The sequence below is a fragment of the Hippocampus guttulatus genome, chromosome 5, assembly GCF_054856545.1.
Source record: "Hippocampus guttulatus isolate MCC_2025c chromosome 5, RoL_Hgut_1.0, whole genome shotgun sequence".
Classification (NCBI taxonomy): Eukaryota; Metazoa; Chordata; class Actinopteri; order Syngnathiformes; family Syngnathidae; genus Hippocampus; species Hippocampus guttulatus.
The window spans coordinates 12,188,296-12,208,744 of NC_141265.1; the positions used below are offsets into that span (position 1 = coordinate 12,188,296).

At 43.8% G+C, this 20,449-nt stretch overlaps 2 protein-coding genes and 1 long non-coding RNA gene across 5 annotated transcripts in view; 1 reads left to right on the forward strand and 2 right to left on the reverse strand.

The window, feature by feature from the left end:
- The window catches only part of ccser1 (coiled-coil serine-rich protein 1), a 112,347-nt gene that overhangs the window by 66,096 nt on the left and 25,802 nt on the right, over nt 1-20,449 (forward strand). Inside the window, exon 11 of one of the 3 annotated variants that reach the window (XM_086110856.1) lies at nt 2,226-2,274. The exons of the other annotated variants lie outside the window; for them this stretch is intronic. Coding sequence (XP_085966982.1) covers nt 2,226-2,274 — 49 coding nt within the window. The remainder of the gene's footprint in view (nt 1-2,225; nt 2,275-20,449) is intronic. 3 annotated transcript variants of the gene reach the window in all.
- On the reverse strand, nt 4,237-9,492 carry LOC147205077 (uncharacterized). The gene has a single exon (XM_086110857.1). The coding sequence runs from the start codon at nt 9,012-9,014 to the stop codon at nt 6,408-6,410; it is 2,607 nt and encodes an 868-aa protein (XP_085966983.1). The 5' UTR covers nt 9,015-9,492; the 3' UTR covers nt 4,237-6,407.
- LOC147205078 (uncharacterized) lies at nt 4,237-9,698 on the reverse strand. The gene is made up of 2 exons (XR_015100895.1): nt 9,486-9,698; nt 4,237-5,774 (listed from the first exon to the last, which is right to left on the reverse strand). It is a non-coding gene; the product is annotated as an uncharacterized LOC147205078 (long non-coding RNA).

The window sequence follows — 20,449 nt, forward strand, 5'->3', positions numbered from 1 at the left end:
CAAATAGCCGGGACTCTATTCGATGACGCTAACAACATTCCACAACATAGAATTCCAAATGGGGCATTTTGACATTGAACACATGCCCCATCCCGCAAATCGCTTTTATATGATGACATAAAAAGAACATATCTGGTTACATTTTCCCATGAAAGTCCTTTGATAATGAGACCTCCGTCCAGACCCGTGTAATATCTTTATGTTTGGGAGTAGAGTGTTTAATTGTGCTTTTATGCCTTCATCAAGTTTTACTGTTGGAGGCCACTTTCCATCTGCCCGCTGTAGAATTACCCCTCTGTGTGCGAGCACTTGAAAGCCATAGTTAGGAGTGCAGGTGGGAGGCTTTACAACGCCTCCATTTTCCCCCCAATCCTGTTTCTTACCAACACATTTTACACCTCGACTTGTCTTGCGTAACACCACGTGCCACTTTTGGTCAGCTTGTTAAATTCGCATGGCTACCATCATTTAGGACACCATCAAATGTCATCAATACTCCTCATTAATTCCCCGGGTGCCGAGCGTCGGTCACGCTGGATTTGAGGAAGAGGCAACAAAAAACTCTCACGAAGATGAGTCATGCTGCCCTCAGCTTCCACCTCACGTCTCTTATTTCCTTGAGTTAGTTTTCTAGGTTGACAACTTGAGGCGAGACGTTTAAAACTGACTACTGCCGAGTGTGGGGGAGGGGGGAAATGGAGATTCAGTTTAGTTTCTTTTGACTGTGTGCTTTTCAATGTGTGTTGCTCTTCTATTGACATTACTGACATGACTTTATTGTAACCCCCACCCCTATCGGTCACTGTTTAAGAATTCATCGATTCAACCCTGTGGCCCCCAGATTTTTGGTGAAAAACTCACCTTTTCACTTGCTCTTTCTAAAATGGCCCAAGATGGCGCCAAAGCCCTTTATCAATAGGAATTTGATGACAAGGAAATATGCTGAAGTGATCAATCCTGACTGAAACAAGCTTTTTATGTTAGGGAGGATTCAAGTTAAGCTTGGGTTGTTCGTGAAGGTTTTGGCGTCTTCGCTGCATGAGACATTTGGTTTCAAGGGTAATGCAAGATGAATTTTCAATGACATTAAACTGTTTAGGGACATCTTTTGCGGTATATTTATGATCTAAACTTCTAATCTAGGCAATCGAAAATATTTTTTTAGTCATTTGCATTAACTTTGCAACTTATCGTACCGCATGTCGCTGCAGTTGGTCCTCCAAACTGTGGGTATAAAAAAATGCTCTGGGGTTGGGTCAAATATTCCACCTTTCCAATATCTAATCAGATATGCAAGATATTGACGAACCAGTTACCTGAAAAGCCAAGGTTCAAAATGCAATAGGTTGATACCACATGAATTACTGAGCATCAAATTACGACAAATATCGTCTTTGGGCACTTTACACATAGAGAAGTTATAGAACCACGTTCCTGACTTCCGAAGAGACCAACTGGACCAACTATCATTGGCTAGAAATAACAAGATGTTAATTCCATCTTTTCCTGCCGTATAATAGTCCAGTCTCCTCTTTAATACAACGGCCTGTACTTTCCTCTTGGGTAAAAGAATAAGAGAGAAGTACACGAAGAAGACCAATGCATGTTTGTTTCTGACCGATGTGCTCTGTGGTGTGGTTTTTGTAGTTTCCCGCACGCCTACTTTGAAGAACTCCGTTGCTAACCAAAACAGCAGCCCCAACTAAGGCATGTAAACAGTCTCAGATCAGTTATGTACGGAGACTTTCCCATGCAATATATGCTCTTATGTTATGTGGCTTAGCATTCCAGTAGATAAAATTTTTGTATCCATAAACCGTATTCCAGGACTCTAACTCAACTCTCAACAAACAATCAAAAAAAAACATTACCTGCAGAATTTTTGTCCTGTAATTCAGCTATTTTATTGTCTTGTAACAACCGCTGTCGACGATTTGGTACTTTGGTGGCTGTATATGAGTTTTCATCAGTGGCCGTATATTCGATTAAATCGAAAAGACGCTTTAGTGGTTCATGAAATGAGTAAAGGCCTTAATCAGTCCTCCACTGATGATTGTACACCGAGGTTGATTTGTGCTTGCTGTGTAATATTCTTAAGTGTTGCCTACTAACAACAATCCCTCTTTGTCTCTGTGTCCACCCCCTTCTTTTTTCTTATTTGATTTTTTTCGTTCTTTCTTTACAACATTGGTTGCTTTTTGTGTCAACGTGTCTTCTGTTTCTAGGGCATCAAGGCGCATGGGAGCGCCACGTTGTCCTCAAGGAGACAACTGAGTGAGTGTCTATTCTGATATCACCCGATTGGACGTGACTGTCTTGTAGTGGCCCCGTGTACTCAACTAGATGTACCAAAACAAAACCAATCCCCGAGGGGTCTTTGCACTGGGTCTTGCAGAGTACACTCTGCTTGTTTTTTTACATCACAAATATTCCTATTTAGCTGTTATTTTGCCTTCCTCAATTTTCGAGTTTTCCAACCTTTATTGAGCCAGGGCACATATTTTAAATACCACTACACATGACCAGAAAAAAAAAATGCAACAAAAAGTAAATAAGGTTGACTGCAGTAAATAAGGTTGACTGCAATAATGACGAATTTGTCTTACTCACAAAATTACATAGCATGTGTGAAGTCTCTTTCACTTTGTTGAACACAAAGCTGGTTAACTCATTCACTTTATTGAACACAAAGCTGGTTAACTCATTCACTCCCAAAGACGTTTTTAAACGTCTTTTCAGACTTGGTCCAGAATTGGCTAGTACTGAATGAGTTTTAATTGAAGCTTCTGTTCTCTTGTGGAAGAACATTTTAACTGTTCAGCCTGTCATGATTCATTGATGGCATAGAAAGATGGGCAAAGATACACTGTAGTCAATAAATAATACATTTTAGACTTGTTAAGTGAATTTGGATATTTTCCTGCAGCACACCTCGTGATCTCTCATGGCGTATTATTGTACCATTGAGCAGTTGTTGGTAATCACCGATCTGGATTAATATTGTGGCAAAAACCAATCTAAGTCAGCTAATTTCAACATAATATCAGGAACCCCCCCCCAAATATAAAAACGGTTCTAAAAACCAAACTCTATAGGAAGGCTTTGTCTTGTCTGGTTAAAGCAACCAGCAAACATGCTTGGATATATCCATGTATGAATGAGGACCCGGTATGGAGACCCTTTAAGTGAGGAATGCTACCTGTCTTGTTATGTTGATGGGAATGCTGCCCAGTGCCCGCTGTTTTTACAGTACCCTAAACCTCTGAGATAGTAACCCATGAAGTGATGTTCTCCCTTTCGGTTGTAGAGCCTGGAAGTCGACGTGATAGCAAAAATGTCTTGTTCTTAAAGAAAGTTAGGGGAAGAAAGTCTTTTGCTCAAGAGATTGACCATTTCTCCCCATTTGGTATGAGCCAGTGGCTTTTGACGAAACCTAATGGTGGCAGGAATTGAACAATGGAAAGTACACTTCTGCAGCGGAAAAGGTTTTTCAAGTGCTCAACATGCCTGATCAATCAAACATACTTTTTTCCCCTCTCCTCTTTTAAACCACCAGAATATATATTTAATAATCCGCGGTAGATTTCGGGAATAGCAAGTGACATGCTGTTAAAGTAGGATGTACTACCTACTGTACATACAATTTACAAACTTCGTATCAACAACTCAGGTGTGTCTCAATAAATTAGAATAGTGTAATGGAAAGGTTCCTTAATTTCAATTTCAAAAGTTCATATATTACACAGATTCATTCAACACAAGAATATAATTTTCTGAATGCAAATTACTACAAAATTTTACTCAAATCTGAAACTTACTGTTAAAGCCAAAGAGACACACACACACACACACACACACACACACAGGCACTGCAGAGATGGTTGCATTTATGGCACTTGTTCCCTATGCTCATTAAACTCAATTTAATATATTTTATCGCTCCACTATGTACAATATATGCTCGATATTCGCTCCTACACGGCCACGTAGCGCTACGCACACAGACTTAATCAATTCCCCCAGGCCATATGCGGTAATACGGTAATATTATTCATCATCATTACAGAATGCATTCATAGAAAAAAGAAAAAAGATAGACACCCACTTCTCTCTGCAGTTAAGTAAATAACCAAATCAAGCCACTGTATGAGAAAAATATTAGCATATTTTTCTCATATAAATATGTCAGAGATTTTCTCGGACAAAGTTAAAGAAATGACTCGGCACACAGGAAAATTGTCTTCAATATCGGCGGGAGCGGATCTCTGAGAGCGAACGACGGTTAGTTGCTCCGCGATCACACTCTCAGTCCCGCCACCGCGAGTTCGACATTTTATTGTAACATATGCAAAATACAAGAAAAACACTGCCCCCGATGTTTGCATGCCGCACCCCGGTCCGGCTCCTCGGTAGTGATTGGTTACCTGTTTTTCCAACTTGAACCACCAGTACATTGGCGCCTTTTCTGGCTGGTCTACATCGAATTAGCATGTTGTAGACTTTGCGGATGGTCAATGTCGTCTGGGCGCGACGGGTGTTCTCAACTCGTCTTTTGTTGCTCAACCGCTGTTCCCGAATTATTCATTCCCCTTTTGTGACCGAGTGTCGCCTTCTCCCCTGTGGTTGTCCACCTGTATTGACGTGCTAATTGTGGACTTCAACAGTCCCCCGGCCAGATGTGTGCAGGCATTTGGGGGTGCTGGATACGCACCCAAACGCTTCGATGTGCCCAAATTAAATGAAACTTTAAACATGATACAATTTTGCTCATAGATTCCTCTAACATTCCCACCTCTGTATCATAATTAAAGTTTCGTCAAACGCCCAGGTGACATTGATATGCAATTGCACGGGTGGGAAGAAAAACTGTCCTGAGGGGAAGGGGGTGTAACGATCAGGACAGAAAACCCTTCCCGGGCAATGGCTATACATTAAATGAAAATCAAAATCTAATCTAGACACACATTAAATGAAAATCAAAACCTAATCTAAACACAAAGTAATTTAAAATCAAATCGAATCTAAACACACCTCGAATGAAAATCAAAATCTAACAAAACTAACTACTAACTAACTACTATATACAAAGTAAGCCAACCCAAGAACATCAAACACTCACATCTGCAATGCTTTTCTGTGAAGTCGTCATACGGGCTTACATAAGGTTCCAGTAAATCAATCACCAAAGTCAGTGTTAACATAATCTTCGTCAGACTCCGTGTGCACCTGTTGGTACTCCGACATGGCCACAGTCAGGTGAGCCGCCACTTCACTTTGATAGCATCCATGAATTTGGCAGCACAACCTCTGACCAGCGGGATCACGCAAGCGACACGAAAACACAAAAAGAAAAATATACCAACAATCGTCTCCTGCCTCCCGACATTGAATCCCATGGGGCAAGTCACTCCTTCTGTGGGCCTGTGTGCCCACCGTGACTTCTCTTAGGCCCATAAGGATGATGCCGATGATGCTGATGGTGCATCGGCAACGCTTGACTGCCCTTCCGGTGGTCTTTCGGCGGCACGCAAGGTCAGCGCACTTGGACTTAGGTGCTGATTCTCCTTCCTGGGACTGGCGTCGCTAGGCCCCTCAACCTCAAACCGAAGGAGCTTGCACTGCGACTGGTGGATCCAGCCATCGCGTCCTTCGATCTTGACCGCAGTTTTTGTTGCTGCAATCACTTGGGAGGGGCCATTCCAGCGTTCACTGTCCCAGAGAAGTCTTTTCAGCACTTTGAGGAAATTCTGATCACCACTCCGGACCTGGCGAGTCTGTGGAGCAGAACACTCTGGCAAGTCATTGTGCCTATGCATCTCTTTCTGATCAAATAGACTTTTAGTCTCTCTCATTGTCTCAATGAGCCTGGCTTTGACAGTTCCATTAATGCATTCCACAAATCCAGCCGATTGCGGGTGGTACGCACAGTGTCGCTCCAAATCAGTGTCCAACAATTCGCCCAATGCTTTCATGACAGTTCCTGAATCATCGTGAGCGCTCGAAGACAGTTCAACCCATTTTGAAAACACATCAACAATGACAAGACAGTATCGTTTCCCTTGTGTTTGGTTCAAACAGATTACACAACATCTCCAAATTTTTTTTGAAATATGCATAAACCCATGTGTATGATAATATTGGTGCACCTGTGTTATCATCGCTATCATCCCCCCTGTTGACACATGTGACAAGCCATGTGTCAACCTCGCGGCGCACTCGAAGAGAGAGATTGGAAGCCAACGTTTCCCGCCTTCCAATTTCTCTATCCCTGCGTCATCTGGTTGTGCTCTCTTATTTGTCCAATATTTTCGTTCTGTGTGAGGTGCAAAAATTTGTCTTGATTTCAAATCATCCTGTGTTGTGTCCTGTGCCTCTATTGCTAGTACGTCACGTGTTACTGCAATTTGTCAGCTGAAATGAACGGCCGGAGTAGTCATCACTTTCCAATTGATGTATTGACGCACCCAGCCATCCTGTGTTTCCTCGCACCCCGGATTGGCGGGGGAGGGGTTCCACAGGTGGTTTGGAACGGAGCTCGCAAGGTTATTCATATTTCTCCACTCACATTGCTCCGGTTTGCCGAGCGGTATGTAAATGTGTTGCCCTTGTGAGAGGAGGGGCTTGACCGCCCTTCCTACCCGCGCTGTGGCGAAACACCACTGATCTTTCCAATACACGTGCTCAACAACGATACCCTGGGGTTGCAGGCCCAGAAAAACTTTAGTGTAGTCAGGGTCTGGTCCTGGTGTCTGCTTACGTCTGATAGTCACGTGCAGGTTGTTCGCCGTTTGCACGTTACCTCCTGGCTTTAATTTGGTACCTGCCAATCGAACTAGACATTCGGAACTCCGAGTTACGTCATCGTTCGGTAAATCGAGTGTCCAAAAATAGCGAGCATCATGTTGACTGTTCCCCATGCGGGCTTCAATCTGGCCCTTGTGATTTACGATGGTGTAAATCTCGAGTTGCGTTTGAGCATCCCGTCCCAATAAATTATGTGGACAGCGAGAATTTAGCGCGGCTTCGACGAGTGCCTTCCGATTTGGGTCTGTGGGGGAAGTAATGGTTACTGTTTGCGATAACGTCAGGGGCTGCACGGAGCCGTGTGCTCCTTTCATGCGAATTTTGCCATCGCTTGGCTTCACAGTATCACGATCCCAACGACCAAGAACAGTGATATCGGCGCCCGTGTCAACAAGGAAGACGGTCGGGATTCCTTCAACCAACAACGTCATTTCCGGTTTAGTTATGGACGAGGTTTCACATCTCAGCAGGTAGTTTTCTGTGTCGAAAACATGATTGCTACCGGCTAAGATGTCACCCTCGTCCTCACTTGAGGCGGGCGATTCAAACAAAGGCGCAGAGGCCTTTATCGCTGTCATAGCTACCTCCTCTTTTTTATTCCGTATCGTTTGTAAATCCTCCTCATCTGATGAGGAGGTCCCCGTGCTACCATCACGCTCCCGCACGCGCCTGTCCTTCCGCTGTTGTCTACATTCTTTCACCATGTGACCCTTTTGCCCACAAAGAAAACATCTGCCTTCAACAAAACGTTTTTGGTCCCTAGGGGTTAATTTGAAGGGAGCAAACGACCGTATTTGTTTATTACCTTTATAAGGAGGACCCGGGGTTTTCCCGTGTGCGTGTGGGTTTTTTGCGGCGTAATAAATGTTGGTCACGTGACTCTCATTCTTCCTTTTCTTGTTCTCGAGTCGTTCGTAATTCCGTGCGTAATTCAAAACCTCATCGATCGGACATGTTGGCCAATTCAAATTATGTCTTTTAACATATTGGGTAACATCAGGATGTGCTTGGTTTAGCAAATGCTGTTTTAAATGCGAATTGAACAAGTCTGACTGTGTCTCAGGGATACCGCCGTGTATTTTGAACACTATTCGCAGACGATGGAAAAAATCGTCCGTAGTTTCGTCAGCCTTTTGGATGCATGTGGCAATTTGTTTTGGATCTTGCGTCCGCTCGTATGCCTTGGCGCAACGTTCCATAATTTGGTCAAGGGGTCCCCCTACCTGCGTGAGTTCATCATAGCACAGATAACCTCCCGCAGCTTTCCTACCATTAAAGTTGCCCACAACTGCGCCAAACTTGGAACTGGTAGTTAATGAGAGCAATTTCAAAAGTTCACTCGCGTTAAGCCTGTGACTGTGGACTAAATCGGATAGTTCCCTTACGAACTCGTCCGGATCGTCCTTCGGTTTTGGAAGTGACGCGGCGATGTCTCGAAATTCGGCTGGCGTCCATGGTCTATATACGTACAGCGATTTGTCGTTCGTCGACGGCATTTGAACCATAGGGAACGCTTGGAAAGGGTACCATTCGAATCTAGACTCATACGAATTATGCTCTAGCGAGGTGGATGGGTCGAGGGTCCGCCTCCACTCACCCACCGTGCCTTTGGAGCGCGTTTCGTGTTGATGTCCAGGGTTTGGACCATCCTGCGATTTGACCGGGTTCTCTAGACTCCAATTCTGTGCGGTAGTTTGATCGAGGGGTGTTATGGGGGCTTGGTTAGTTCCCCAGGGCGGAGGGGGTACCGAATTCTTTTCTCTCGTAGTTTGCGATTGTGGGGGGAAGGCCGGGTACAACTCCCCCGAAACGGCGGCCGCTGGAGCGGCTGAGGGTTGCGTTGCAGCAGCCGCTGCAATTAAATCCTCATCCAGCCTCTGACGTGTGTCTTTCGCCTTTTTCACCCGTATTCGTTTGGCCCTTTCAACGAGTGTTTTACACTTGTACCATTGTTTACCGTGTTCATTATTTTTCCGCTTTTCTTTGTCTTTCAGCGATAATTTGCCCAACACCGTTTCCAATTCATCGCAATCATTAACGTCTCCCGAGAATCCGTATTTCTTTTTCCACTTTTTCACGAATCGCGTTGACCCTCTGCAGTCAATTTCAGCTAATCGTGTGTTTTCAATGATCGCCTCTACATCGTAACGTGCTGTTGTCTGCTGTGTTCCGCTCAATCGCCAACAACCCGAGGACTTCCGTGTCGCCATGTTGCCTAGCAACAGCTGGAAGCGTTTAGAGGTATTTTACAAAAAGAAAAAAAATCGCGATCTAGATCTGGGTCGTCACCCGAAAACAAACGGTACGTGCCCGCGCCGGAGTTTATATGGGTTACGTTACCACAATAGTGTGTTCACCAATCACACTCACGCACTAACACAAACCGATACGCGCAATATACGCATACAACGTTAGATGCAACACACGCCGAGGTGGTCAACCTCCGCAGGAAGACAAAGCTTCCTTACCGTTTTCGCTTAGCGAGAAACGATATCTAAATGAGCCGATGCTCTCACAGATGCGCTTGGGCTCTGTGTCCCGGGAATCTAATTTCCCCCTTACCGCTAACCACGAAACGGTACTCGAGCTAGCCTACTCCGTTTTCGGCGTTAACTCGTCTAATTCCGTCATTCAGTGGAGATAACCGACTACGCAACGGCTTCTCCACCACGCCGACTGACCTTATTTTTCCGACAATTGTCCCGATGCCGAGCTGAACCCAGGTTCGTTGGATGATGGCGCTTGCTTGCTCCTCACGGTGTCCGGTGCGGGGCTGGCTCCTCCTGGAAAAGTCTCCACGAGGTCTGGTCGGCTTCGGAGGCGCGAAACACGCGATCAGCCACGGATCGTCCACCGGAGGAAATCGGAGAGTCCAACAAAAAGCTCAAATCCGTTCGAACAAGCACATCATCCTGCCGACAACGCCAAGTTTCTGTCAGAGATTTTCTCGGACAAAGTTAAAGAAATGACTCGGCACACAGGAAAATTGTCTTCAATATCGGCGGGAGCGGATCTCTGAGAGCGAACGACGGTTAGTTGCTCCGCGATCACACTCTCAGTCCCGCCACCGCGAGTTCGACATTTTATTGTAACATATGCAAAATACAAGAAAAACACTGCCCCCGATGTTTGCATGCCGCACCCCGGTCCGGCTCCTCGGTAGTGATTGGTTACCTGTTTTTCCAACTTGAACCACCAGTACATTGGCGCCTTTTCTGGCTGGTCTACATCGAATTAGCATGTTGTAGACTTTGCGGATGGTCAATGTCGTCTGGGCGCGACGGGTGTTCTCAACTCGTCTTTTGTTGCTCAACCGCTGTTCCCGAATTATTCATTCCCCTTTTGTGACCGAGTGTCGCCTTCTCCCCTGTGGTTGTCCACCTGTATTGACGTGCTAATTGTGGACTTCAACAGTCCCCCGGCCAGATGTGTGCAGGCATTTGGGGGTGCTGGATACGCACCCAAACGCTTCGATGTGCCCAAATTAAATGAAACTTTAAACATGATACAATTTTGCTCATAGATTCCTCTAACAAAATATTAGCATATTTTTCTCATGATGACCTGCCAGGGTTACAAAGTTGACCGGAGTGGAAGCCTGTAGAACGGGAATGTTTTCTCTGTGTGTTGCTTGAGTCAAGCATGCATTTCTGTTTTTGTATAACCTTTAACCCCACCTGTCATCCCCTTCTGAACGGTTGCCTCGCACAGAACCGTTGCTTGACCGCTGTGACCCGTCAACTTCTGAGTAACAAATTCCCACCCACACACCCCTTCATTTTGATTCCAGTACACACAAGCACCCACGTGCAAACACAGGCACACACACTCACACGTCACAAGGGCACATCAAATGTTGACCATAAAGTCCAATCAATCTGTTTCTAATTGCCTGCTTTCGTGTGCATGTGTGTGTGCTGGATTGCGTCTGTGTATGTGTGGGTCAGCGTGTGTGGAGGTTAAAGCCTGAAGAGACAATGAGTGCCGTTAGTGTCATTAGTTTTCTCTGTAGCAAGGGCACCTTCGCACTTTGTTTATACGTGTGTGTCTAACTGCGTGAGTTATTTTTACGCTTTTTGACATCTTAACTGGTGCAAAATTGCGCATTCATTCACTTAGGTCTAAAACGGATGGAGACTGCCATATTTAAATTAGAGTTTTGCGCTTTCTGTCACAGTGTTGATTTTCACCTTGGAGCATTTGGGAGAGCGCCGCAAGTGATGGAAGTAGAAGTGTTCGTGGGAGAGTCAAAGAAACATATTACTGAGTTACAGAAACAAAATCTAATAAGTCAGCAGCCACACAAGAGACATATTTCATGATCTAACCAATTGCTCATCCTGCAGAACATTGCATTTAAAAAAATTGGTCTGCAGATGTGGAAAACTGCTTTGGACAAGACCAATGCCACACAATTCTCACCGTTTGCTCAAACAGGCCACATACAAGGAAATGATAGTTGAAAAGCGTTTTGTCATAAGTGACTCGCTTCAAATTCCAGACAACCTTAAAAAAAAAAAATCAACGGTTAATATATAATTGAGAACATCAAGCCAGTGTCTGGTTTCCCATCGTTTGCTAGTTTCATATAAGATGGCATGCAGCAGAGAGGAGCACTCACAGACGATCAGATTGTATAAAACTATTACTGGTATAAATCCACGTAACACATGAAGGCTTGCTACATTGTATTCATGAAAAGCATTACTGAGATCGTTTACCTTTGGTGACTTTGTGGGAAAAATATTCAAATGTGTTCCGGTTATTCGTATGCTTTATTCACCATTGCTACATCTTCATAAGACAAATCTAGTTGCAATCTTCAAAGATAGGAGGAGGGGGGGGGGGTTAGGTGGGGGGGGGGACACCCAGATTTAGACGCTTAACTGCTTATTGTACTTTGTATGGGATTTCTGCACTTGTCATACATTGGAATGCTCCAGAAGTGAAGGAATTTGGAATTCAAACTGAAACTTCCTGTGAAAAGTCTCTCCCTTGTGCTCCAAACAACATGGATGTTTTATCCGCGTTACTCGGCAGTTGTAAAAACTCTTGACCAGCATCATTAACGGGTGCATTAGTACATCCTGCTTTTTTTAAGGCCCCGTAATGGCCTGCCAGCCGCAGTCAGCGGTTGCCACGCTATTTCTGAATTTGAATGCCGTAAATGCCTTTGCTCTTTACGCATTTTGTAAATATTACAACTCCATTTGCCAAGCGCCGCACTTAGTAGTTAGTCGTTGTGTGGTGCATTTATATTGACTTAATCTGAGTGTGTATTGGGATGGGTAGCAGGTGGAGAAGAAAGAGCAAGGCTTTAACAATGAAGTATGCCCAGTGGCGTCCGTTGCAGAGATGAAAGATTTTTATACCCAGGTGGAGGTCGCCTGCCAGACGAAGTGCGCATGTGTGTTTTGCATAATGTCACATGTGCCTTGTAGGGGTTGAATGAGGGCAAGAACCATTGGCTAATTTTCACTTTGTGCATGTGTGTGTCGCTGCCTCGTGTCGTTGGTGCGCCACTTCGGCGAGGTCGCAGTGTTGCCTTGTTGTGAGTGCCAGGCATCCCAGATTATGAGGTACAGTTGTTCCCGTGGCTGCGATCCAAGGTCGACCGCAGTCCGTTCTGTGGTGCCTGTTGGCTTTCCATCCATCCATTTTCTATACAACTTCTCTTTGTTAAAGTGGCAGTTGAGCTTGAACCTATCCCAGCTGGTTTAGGTGGAAGGCGGAGCATACACCTGACTAGCCGCCAGCCAATTGCAGGGTATTGATAGACAACTAAATATTCATCAAATGAAAAGGGCGAATGGTTGAGCAACACTCATTTATGAAATGAACTGGGTCACTGATGAAATCAAATTGTTTAAACACAACTAAAACAGTTGTATACACACACTGTATGTACAACACTCTACCCTGTTCAAAAGTGACAAACATATGGCAGCTCATGTACGATAGCAATCTATGGCTTCACTCGATGCGCCTTTTTGCCAAGCAGCAAAGCCAAATGAACTCAAATGTTGATAAGCCGCCGAGAGTCCCCGCAAGTCAACAAGGATGGAAACAAAATGCAAAGCAGAAAGCTGCCAAATAAAAACCAGGAACAGACTTAACCAACAACCAGCTTGGTGAAAGACACTGTAAAATGAATTCAGAGATCATGTTAATTAAGCTTATTTATTAATTCTATTATGCCATTACGGAGAACACACGGTTCTCACCCTTCCAAACACTTGTTACCCTTAATCAATATAACTTTAAATGTCGAGTAAATACAGAGCTGCGGAATACAAGAAATGAGCTGTCTAATTTTCATGGACTCAGTGTCCAGCATTAAGTCACATCTCCACTGTCCAAGAACTCTTTCGCATCAATGGCTTTTTGACCAAATTAATTGGCTCGCATTTAGCTAGCTGAGCGATGCCCCACACCCAAAATTGCCCTGCCTTTCAGATAGTGCACAGGTATGTCTGTTTTAAAATGAAACTGGAGACTTGGCGTCCCTGACATCTACAGGTGTTTCTTATCACGGGAAAGCAAGCCATCGCCAAACAACAATGCACAGCAGTGTCACACACACACTCATGCTCCTCACTGTATGTGTGTGCTGATGTGAGGTTATCTCTATCCTGGCTCACTGCCAGGCAACTTATCTGACTGTGATCCACAGCACTACTCACGGCGACTCCCAATTATAGACGCAGACAAGCCTGCACACAGCGTTTCCATGTTCACCTGTGCACTATTCACAGTAATGAGCCACTTGCCCCCCCCCCCCCCCCAAAAACCCCAAGCGGATAAGCCACACTCCTCTACCCTCACGCCTCCTTGACAGAGGCCACCAGGACTACCTACCTCTTGCGCACTGCCTATCTGCTCCTCCGATCGTGCAATGTTGCAGTCAAGAAGTAAGATTTTGTATTTTTTTTAAGCCACCACCTCTGGTTTGTCTTTCTATCGCCGAGTGTGTTGGCTGAACCACAAGAAGGGAATGCGGCACACTGTGTAAAGGATAACTGTGGAGGCTCTCAATCATGTGTTTGTTCTTCTTGGCAATTTTTTTTCCTTTGGGCTCTTTTTAAATCTTATCATGAATGCGACGATTCCATATGGACCAATGAACCGACTGTAGTGAGACCCCCCAAAAAAGAAGATAAAAATAATGTTGTAGCATGCCCTCCCGAACCAGGATGAAACTTTTCTGATTTTGCCGTTTATTTGTGAGCCACCTATATCCGTAACCGCCCGTAAGAGCTGAAACACATTTCACAACACACACAGATAATTAGCAAATACAGTTCACATTCTACCATCAATATTTACAACACAAATATTCATAGACATAAAAATATTAGAGAAAACACACATTTTGCCTCTTTGGAGGGACTTCCAGTCTAAAAAAACGTTTAGCGTGACTGCGTAACAAACTCTGACCATATTTTAAATGTCAAGTTACCTTTTGGCGAGCTGTGCTAAACAGGATATGACAATTGAAATGTGAATTTCAAAATAAAAGCATGTTCCCACTTCTGTGACCCCAAAAAACATTATGGTTATTTACAGTCATTGAGACCCTTTGATTACATGAGAACAGATTTTTGGATACACATAATTCATAATGTATAAAACAGATGTCGAAGTGAATATTTTCTCGACGAATCTGGCTGTAAAAAAAAAAAAGGCTGAGTTGTGCCCAGACACGGGCGGACTTCCAGACTGAGATGCGAAACAGAACAATAGCTAGTGAGGAAGCAATTTGAGGCTCACACTCCTTGTAGTGGGATTCTGTCAGATTTGCCTCACAGGTCATATACCACACAAAAAAAAAAAGACCCAAAAAAGGGGGAAGAGTGCGCAACCGCAATCTAGTTAAAACAGATCACAGATTATTTTGTCTCTCAAAATTTGGAAATTGGTTAAGACCATCTATTTCTTTTAGATTGTAAAAATGTGCGTGTGTGTGTGTGTGTGTGTGTGCGCGCGCGCACGTGCGCCTGGATTGAGTGTAAACAGGGCTTTCGAAAGAACCATGGGTTTAAAGAGAGAACACATGCTGAGAGTTGAGGAACGGTGGTGACACATGGGGCAAGAAAAAAAAAGAGGGGATGAAAGAAAGCTGCTGTAGGGAAGTGGAATGAGATAAGAGAGATGAGCTGTCAAAAAAAGTGAAGAAGCAAAAAGATAGCAATCGGGGCGACGTAACGCATGGCACTGGGAAGAGCAAAGGAGAAAAAATGGAGAACATTTGTTTACTTATTGAGATTCAGCATTGACGAGTACAATCCTCCCACAGTCCCACTGGCTTTTTGGTTGTTTTTTTTCTTTCCCTCCTTCTGTTTCATTCTTTGTCTGTGGCGTTTCTTTTTTCATCCATCTTTGTCCTCTTCTCGCCCCCTCCATCTGCACTATCACAGCAAAATGGCACTCAGTGTAACTCTTTTAAGATGTCCACATTAAAAATGGCGTCTTTGCGCAACTTTGAGAGAGACCCGATGTTGATGCAAGCAAGCAGTTTGGTTATCAGTTTGACAGAGCAGAGATCAAACGCTTACGTAGGAAACATTGTTTAAACTTGTTTTGTAGCGGATGATGGATCTTCCTTCAAGGAGAAATCAAGTCAAAATTTAACCTGACAATTATGTGTTCTATGTGCCCCCACTAGGCTAAACACGGTATCCTGATCAGTATTGCATTTGTGGGATATGAATGAAAAAAATTCCACTGTTGATTTTCTCCATTTCAGGGTGCAGCCATTTTGCCTTGTACAGCCATTTGCTGTCGACTGAAAATGACATCACAGTGCCCGTCATATTTGCCGTGTCGTTTGGTCATGTCACGTTCGCAAACTGAGCCCTCGGCACTGTGATGTCATTTTTAGCCTGGACAAGGCAAAATGGCCGCCCAACAGCGAGGAAATAATGGAGTTTGAGTTGAATACTCCACCATACATTTCCTGTCTTCTCCGAGTTGAGTAGATTTATACAGTATAGCACAGTTATACATGAAAGAAGATGGAAAATGCTTGCTCTTCCAGGCAGTGTCATGGGAGCGACTGATACTACCTCCCAAAGTGGAAAATTTCCACATCATGGAGCTTCTGATTAATACCTCCAAAGGTGGGAAAGGATGACTTTCTCCCCCATTCCATGTCTGTGCCTCTAACAGTCAACAGTGACAGCAGAAAGATGTCTTTTACAGGCAGTTTAGAAAATGCCTCCCATACTACCTTGCTTGGTTGACTTTGCCCCAACCATCTCATCATGCAAATCGTACTGAACAGTGACACAGGACGAAGCTGAGAAAACGACTTCTTTTACAGGCAATCTACAAGAAGCTTCCAATACTACTTCTAAAGGTGTAAAATTGACAGACCTCATTCCTCCAGCTTTGTGTTGGTGGCTTTTATATAAACACATGAAAAAGACAGATGACGGATAACCTTTAAGACGCCTAATGATACAACCTCCAAAGGCAAACAATTTCTGGGTCAAACACCCCCGTCCAGATTCCATATTGGTGCAATGTATACAAAACAACAACCAAAAAAAAAAAAAGTTCTCTACCCCTGAAGATGGAGAGTTGCCAATTGGCAAGATCCCCCCGACCCCCCACACTTAATTATGTGTCAATGCCATTTATAGAGAAGATCAACAAAAAGCTGTTCTTTTTACAGACTTGTGTCGTCAGTCATCCTCTAAGTAACTTTATCAAGGTGTCATCTTTAGAACAAAGAGAACAGGATGGGACAGAACAGGGCAGAAGGGACTGTGGTGACTACTGCTGCGTGCCTCATTTTGCCGACTAACCCTACCTAGCCCCAGGGGCAGCGCAGTGCAGAGCAGCACTGAGCCTGTCAGCAGAAGGTGTGTGTGTGTGTGTGTGTGTGTGTGTGTGTGTGTGTGTGTGTGTGCGCGCAAATCAGAGAGAAAGTCTGCACTTGTGTGGGAGCCTGTGATCTGTGCCCCCATCCGCCGGCGGGCTGGGCCAGAGTGGCAAAGGATGGGGGGAGGGATGCAGGGGGGGGCACCTGACTGGGCACAGATGGCACCCAAAAACAGACAGTGACGACGGCGACAAGAACATAATTATCTTTACAATGACACAGGGTACACTGGAGTCGAATAACGAGGGGGCGGGGCGGTGGGGACTCTCGGGAAGCGCGGGTACAAGGACAGGATGTGAGAAGACAGAAGGGTGAGAAGAAGTAAGCCGAGGACTGTGGCCACACGCACACGGCTATTTTTGAAAGATTTTTGTGTGCGTGCGCATGTTTTGGCCTCCTGTCAACACGCAAACTGTTTTAGGTTTTCACAAAGACAAACTTGTATCCTGTTCTGCATTTTGCCTGACCAATTGCTCCATACGCTACTCACAAAGAGTTAAGGGTAATGAGCTTTCTGGCGAAATTACTGGATGAGCCGAAAATTCACGATAACATTTACACGTGAACTTAAATTGACCTTTTCAAAACTAGAATGCGCATGACCAACTGTTCAGTATTTCGGTACTTTTTGCAAAACTTGCTCAATGGCAATATGAACAATAGGTGCTTGATCTATGAATGAGCCAATAAATGATAGTGTGTACACATTTACAGGCAGTGTAAAAGGAGCTTGTGATACTTGCTTTCAAAGGCACAAATTTGTGACGTAGACTTCAATCTTTGTCATGGGTTAAGCACAAAAGATCCACCGAAAAGTACAGGTCAAGGATTTTCTGTTGCAGTGCACTAAGTATTAGGGGGCGAGTTGGGCAGCGACCATATCCAACAAGCTATCAAGAAAAGTGGCAGTGTAATCCCTAGTGAGTGCCACTCCCTCTTTTGTTTCAGATCTGATAGCACTACAAAGGGTTGTTGCACTTGTCGACTTTAACAATCTGACAGTTTTGGCGTCCATTTTGAAATGTGCATTACCGCCATCTACAGGGCTGGGGTGAAACTACCCGGCATATGACGTTTAATTCATCCATGCTGGTATTATAATTTTTCTGTATTCATTTTTGTGCGTCTTTTCTAGAAATCTCTTTCTTCAGGCTTCTGATTGGCTAACATAGTTTAACAATCAGTTATAGTGCGGTCTGACTTCAAAAACACTCGATCGTGAGAAACATGGCATTTCTTTCAGACCACAAGCCAAAGTTCAGACACAAATAAGAACAATAAATGGACACAATCGTGTTTTTTTCAGAGCAGATGTAAAGAAAAAAACCCCACAAGATCTGCAGCACTACTGTTCTTTTGTACCTTCACATATCCTCGTTGACTTCCCCACACCCTTTTTTTTTTTTTTTTTTAATACACTCCCTAGCCTTCTGGAACAAAATGCTGTATCTGCAGCCACATCTTAATTTATTTGAGTTACGGGTTAACATAACTCGGGTGGCACATCTATCTTGCACCTGAATGTTTTCCTCGGCCTGCTGGCTCCTCACACTCTCAGATGTTGTTTTTTTCTTTTTTTCCCCCCCTGAAGGGTGTACTACAGTGGAAACTTTCCAGAAGAAAATGTTGGAATGATAAAACTCTACAGGCCATGCTATAGTTAACATTTTTAACTGGCATAAAAGCATAAAAATGAAATGAAACACCATTTAATAATGTCTAGATTAATCTGAAAGAAAGTAAAATTAATCAGCCTTTGAAAACACGACACACACGGTGGTTGTTTGCAGAGTGGTACTGTCACATTGTGGCGTTTTATAGGTACTGTAATGCCCGCAGAATCGCCGTTCACCATTCATTTAGCCTTTTTTGTTAGAGGAAGTTAAAAGAGAGTCGTTGCCACCTGTGCATGTACTAAATCAAAGCATCTGTAGGGCATTGTAGTGTGGGGCATATTTAGGGTTTCAACTATTAATAGAAACAGTTATACACAGGAGGGATGGCAATTGCCCATTTCATGCAGTTTTTAAGTATTTGTGGAAGGGCTTGGTCCAGATTTATTGGAATTGCTGGAATTAATCAGTGTCAGGGACAAAAACGGTTGAAAATCTCCCTTGTAGGACTTTTGGAATGTGCAAGTTTGGCTGAATTTGGAGCCAATCTATTGATGTCAGATTATTGGAAATTGACGCCCCCTACGACTTATTTATGTATTTATTTATTTATAAGAACAAGTCTGCAAATGGAGCATTACTTTACCCAACTGTAATCTTCTTCAAATGAAATGTGCTCATGCTCTTCCGTGGTACCGGTAATGGAATTGTCTGAATGGAAATAGCCATGAGAATAATATTAAGTGTGCTGAAGATTGCGATGCGCCCAGTGTGTTTGTGTGGATGTTCCATCCTGTCAATTTTCGGGATTGACTACGGATGTGACTCCTTTGAGTTTCTGCCTTGACTGCAAAAACTGTGATGGTAATTTAGTGGCACTAGATTTGATGAGAGGATTTATGCCTGAGTTGCTGCAGTACACATCGGATCGGCCAATTGCAGGAAAACTGAACTATTCACATAGCATCAAAACGACAACGTAAAGTTTCATAGTCCCGACAGTTATCATCAGTATACTTCCTTTAAAACTATACTACCCGGTACTTTCCTCTTTAGATAGGGCTTTGGCAACATCTTGGCTTTTAAGAAAGAGCAAAATGAAAAAAAAAAGCTAATAAGTGAGTTTTTCAGCAAATACCTTGAGAAAAATGTTAATAGTGAATCACAAATAGGCGAAGGGTGTCTGTACCGTCACAGTTTACGCGGTTGAATTTCTCCATGTACTGTCAACAAATCTGGACAACCAATGACAAGATGTCTTATATGTTGATGTATTTTTGATTGAACTATCCTAGCGAATGTGTCGTATATTATGGTTTGCAAAATGTTCTGAAATTCAGATTGTCAGTTTAGCCCGTGTTCGCCTCGCGAGCACATGTTGTGCGTATCATTTTTCCTTTCATACGAACAACACTGAACATGATAACTCAGGACATGAGCATTTGCAGAAAGTCCTCATTTGAACCGACGTGCCCCCTCTCTTCATCTGGTCATTGCAGGCTTTGATCTATTGCTCACATGTTTCGCTTTTCCAGAAATCCCACCGTTGTGTTCCGCTCTTGGCAGCTTTCACAGAGAGCTGCTCGCTGCCTTTTATAGGACGGCACTTTTGTTGTTGTTGTTGTTGTTGTTTTTTTTTAATGTAGTTTTTCCCTTTTACTTTCCTCACTCATAGCACTCCAAAATGCTAGTGATCTCCAGTGCGACTGTGCAGCACTTAGAATTGTGCTTATGTTGTCTATGCACACAGTATAAAGTACTTCACTTGGAACGCTGCGAGGTCCATCCGTTTTCTAAAGCTCGTTTTCCCCGTAGGTTGGGAGGGTTGGGGCGGAGGGGGGTGGGGGGTCTATCTGAGCTGACTTTGAGCGAGAGCCTGGCTATACTCATGGCTGGTCGCCAGACAATTACACAGCACCTATAGTTTTAAAAAACAACACAAAAAACATTTACACTTACATTCACACCTAAGGACAATTAAGAGTCCACAAATAACCAAATTTGCATATTTTTGGAATGTGGCACATTCGGGCCTGAGCCTTCATTTGAAATCTGAACCACTGACTGTCACATTGTAACCATTAGGTCTACCCACACTGACATCTATAAAAAGAAATGAAGCAAGCAATAAAGGAATACATTTTAT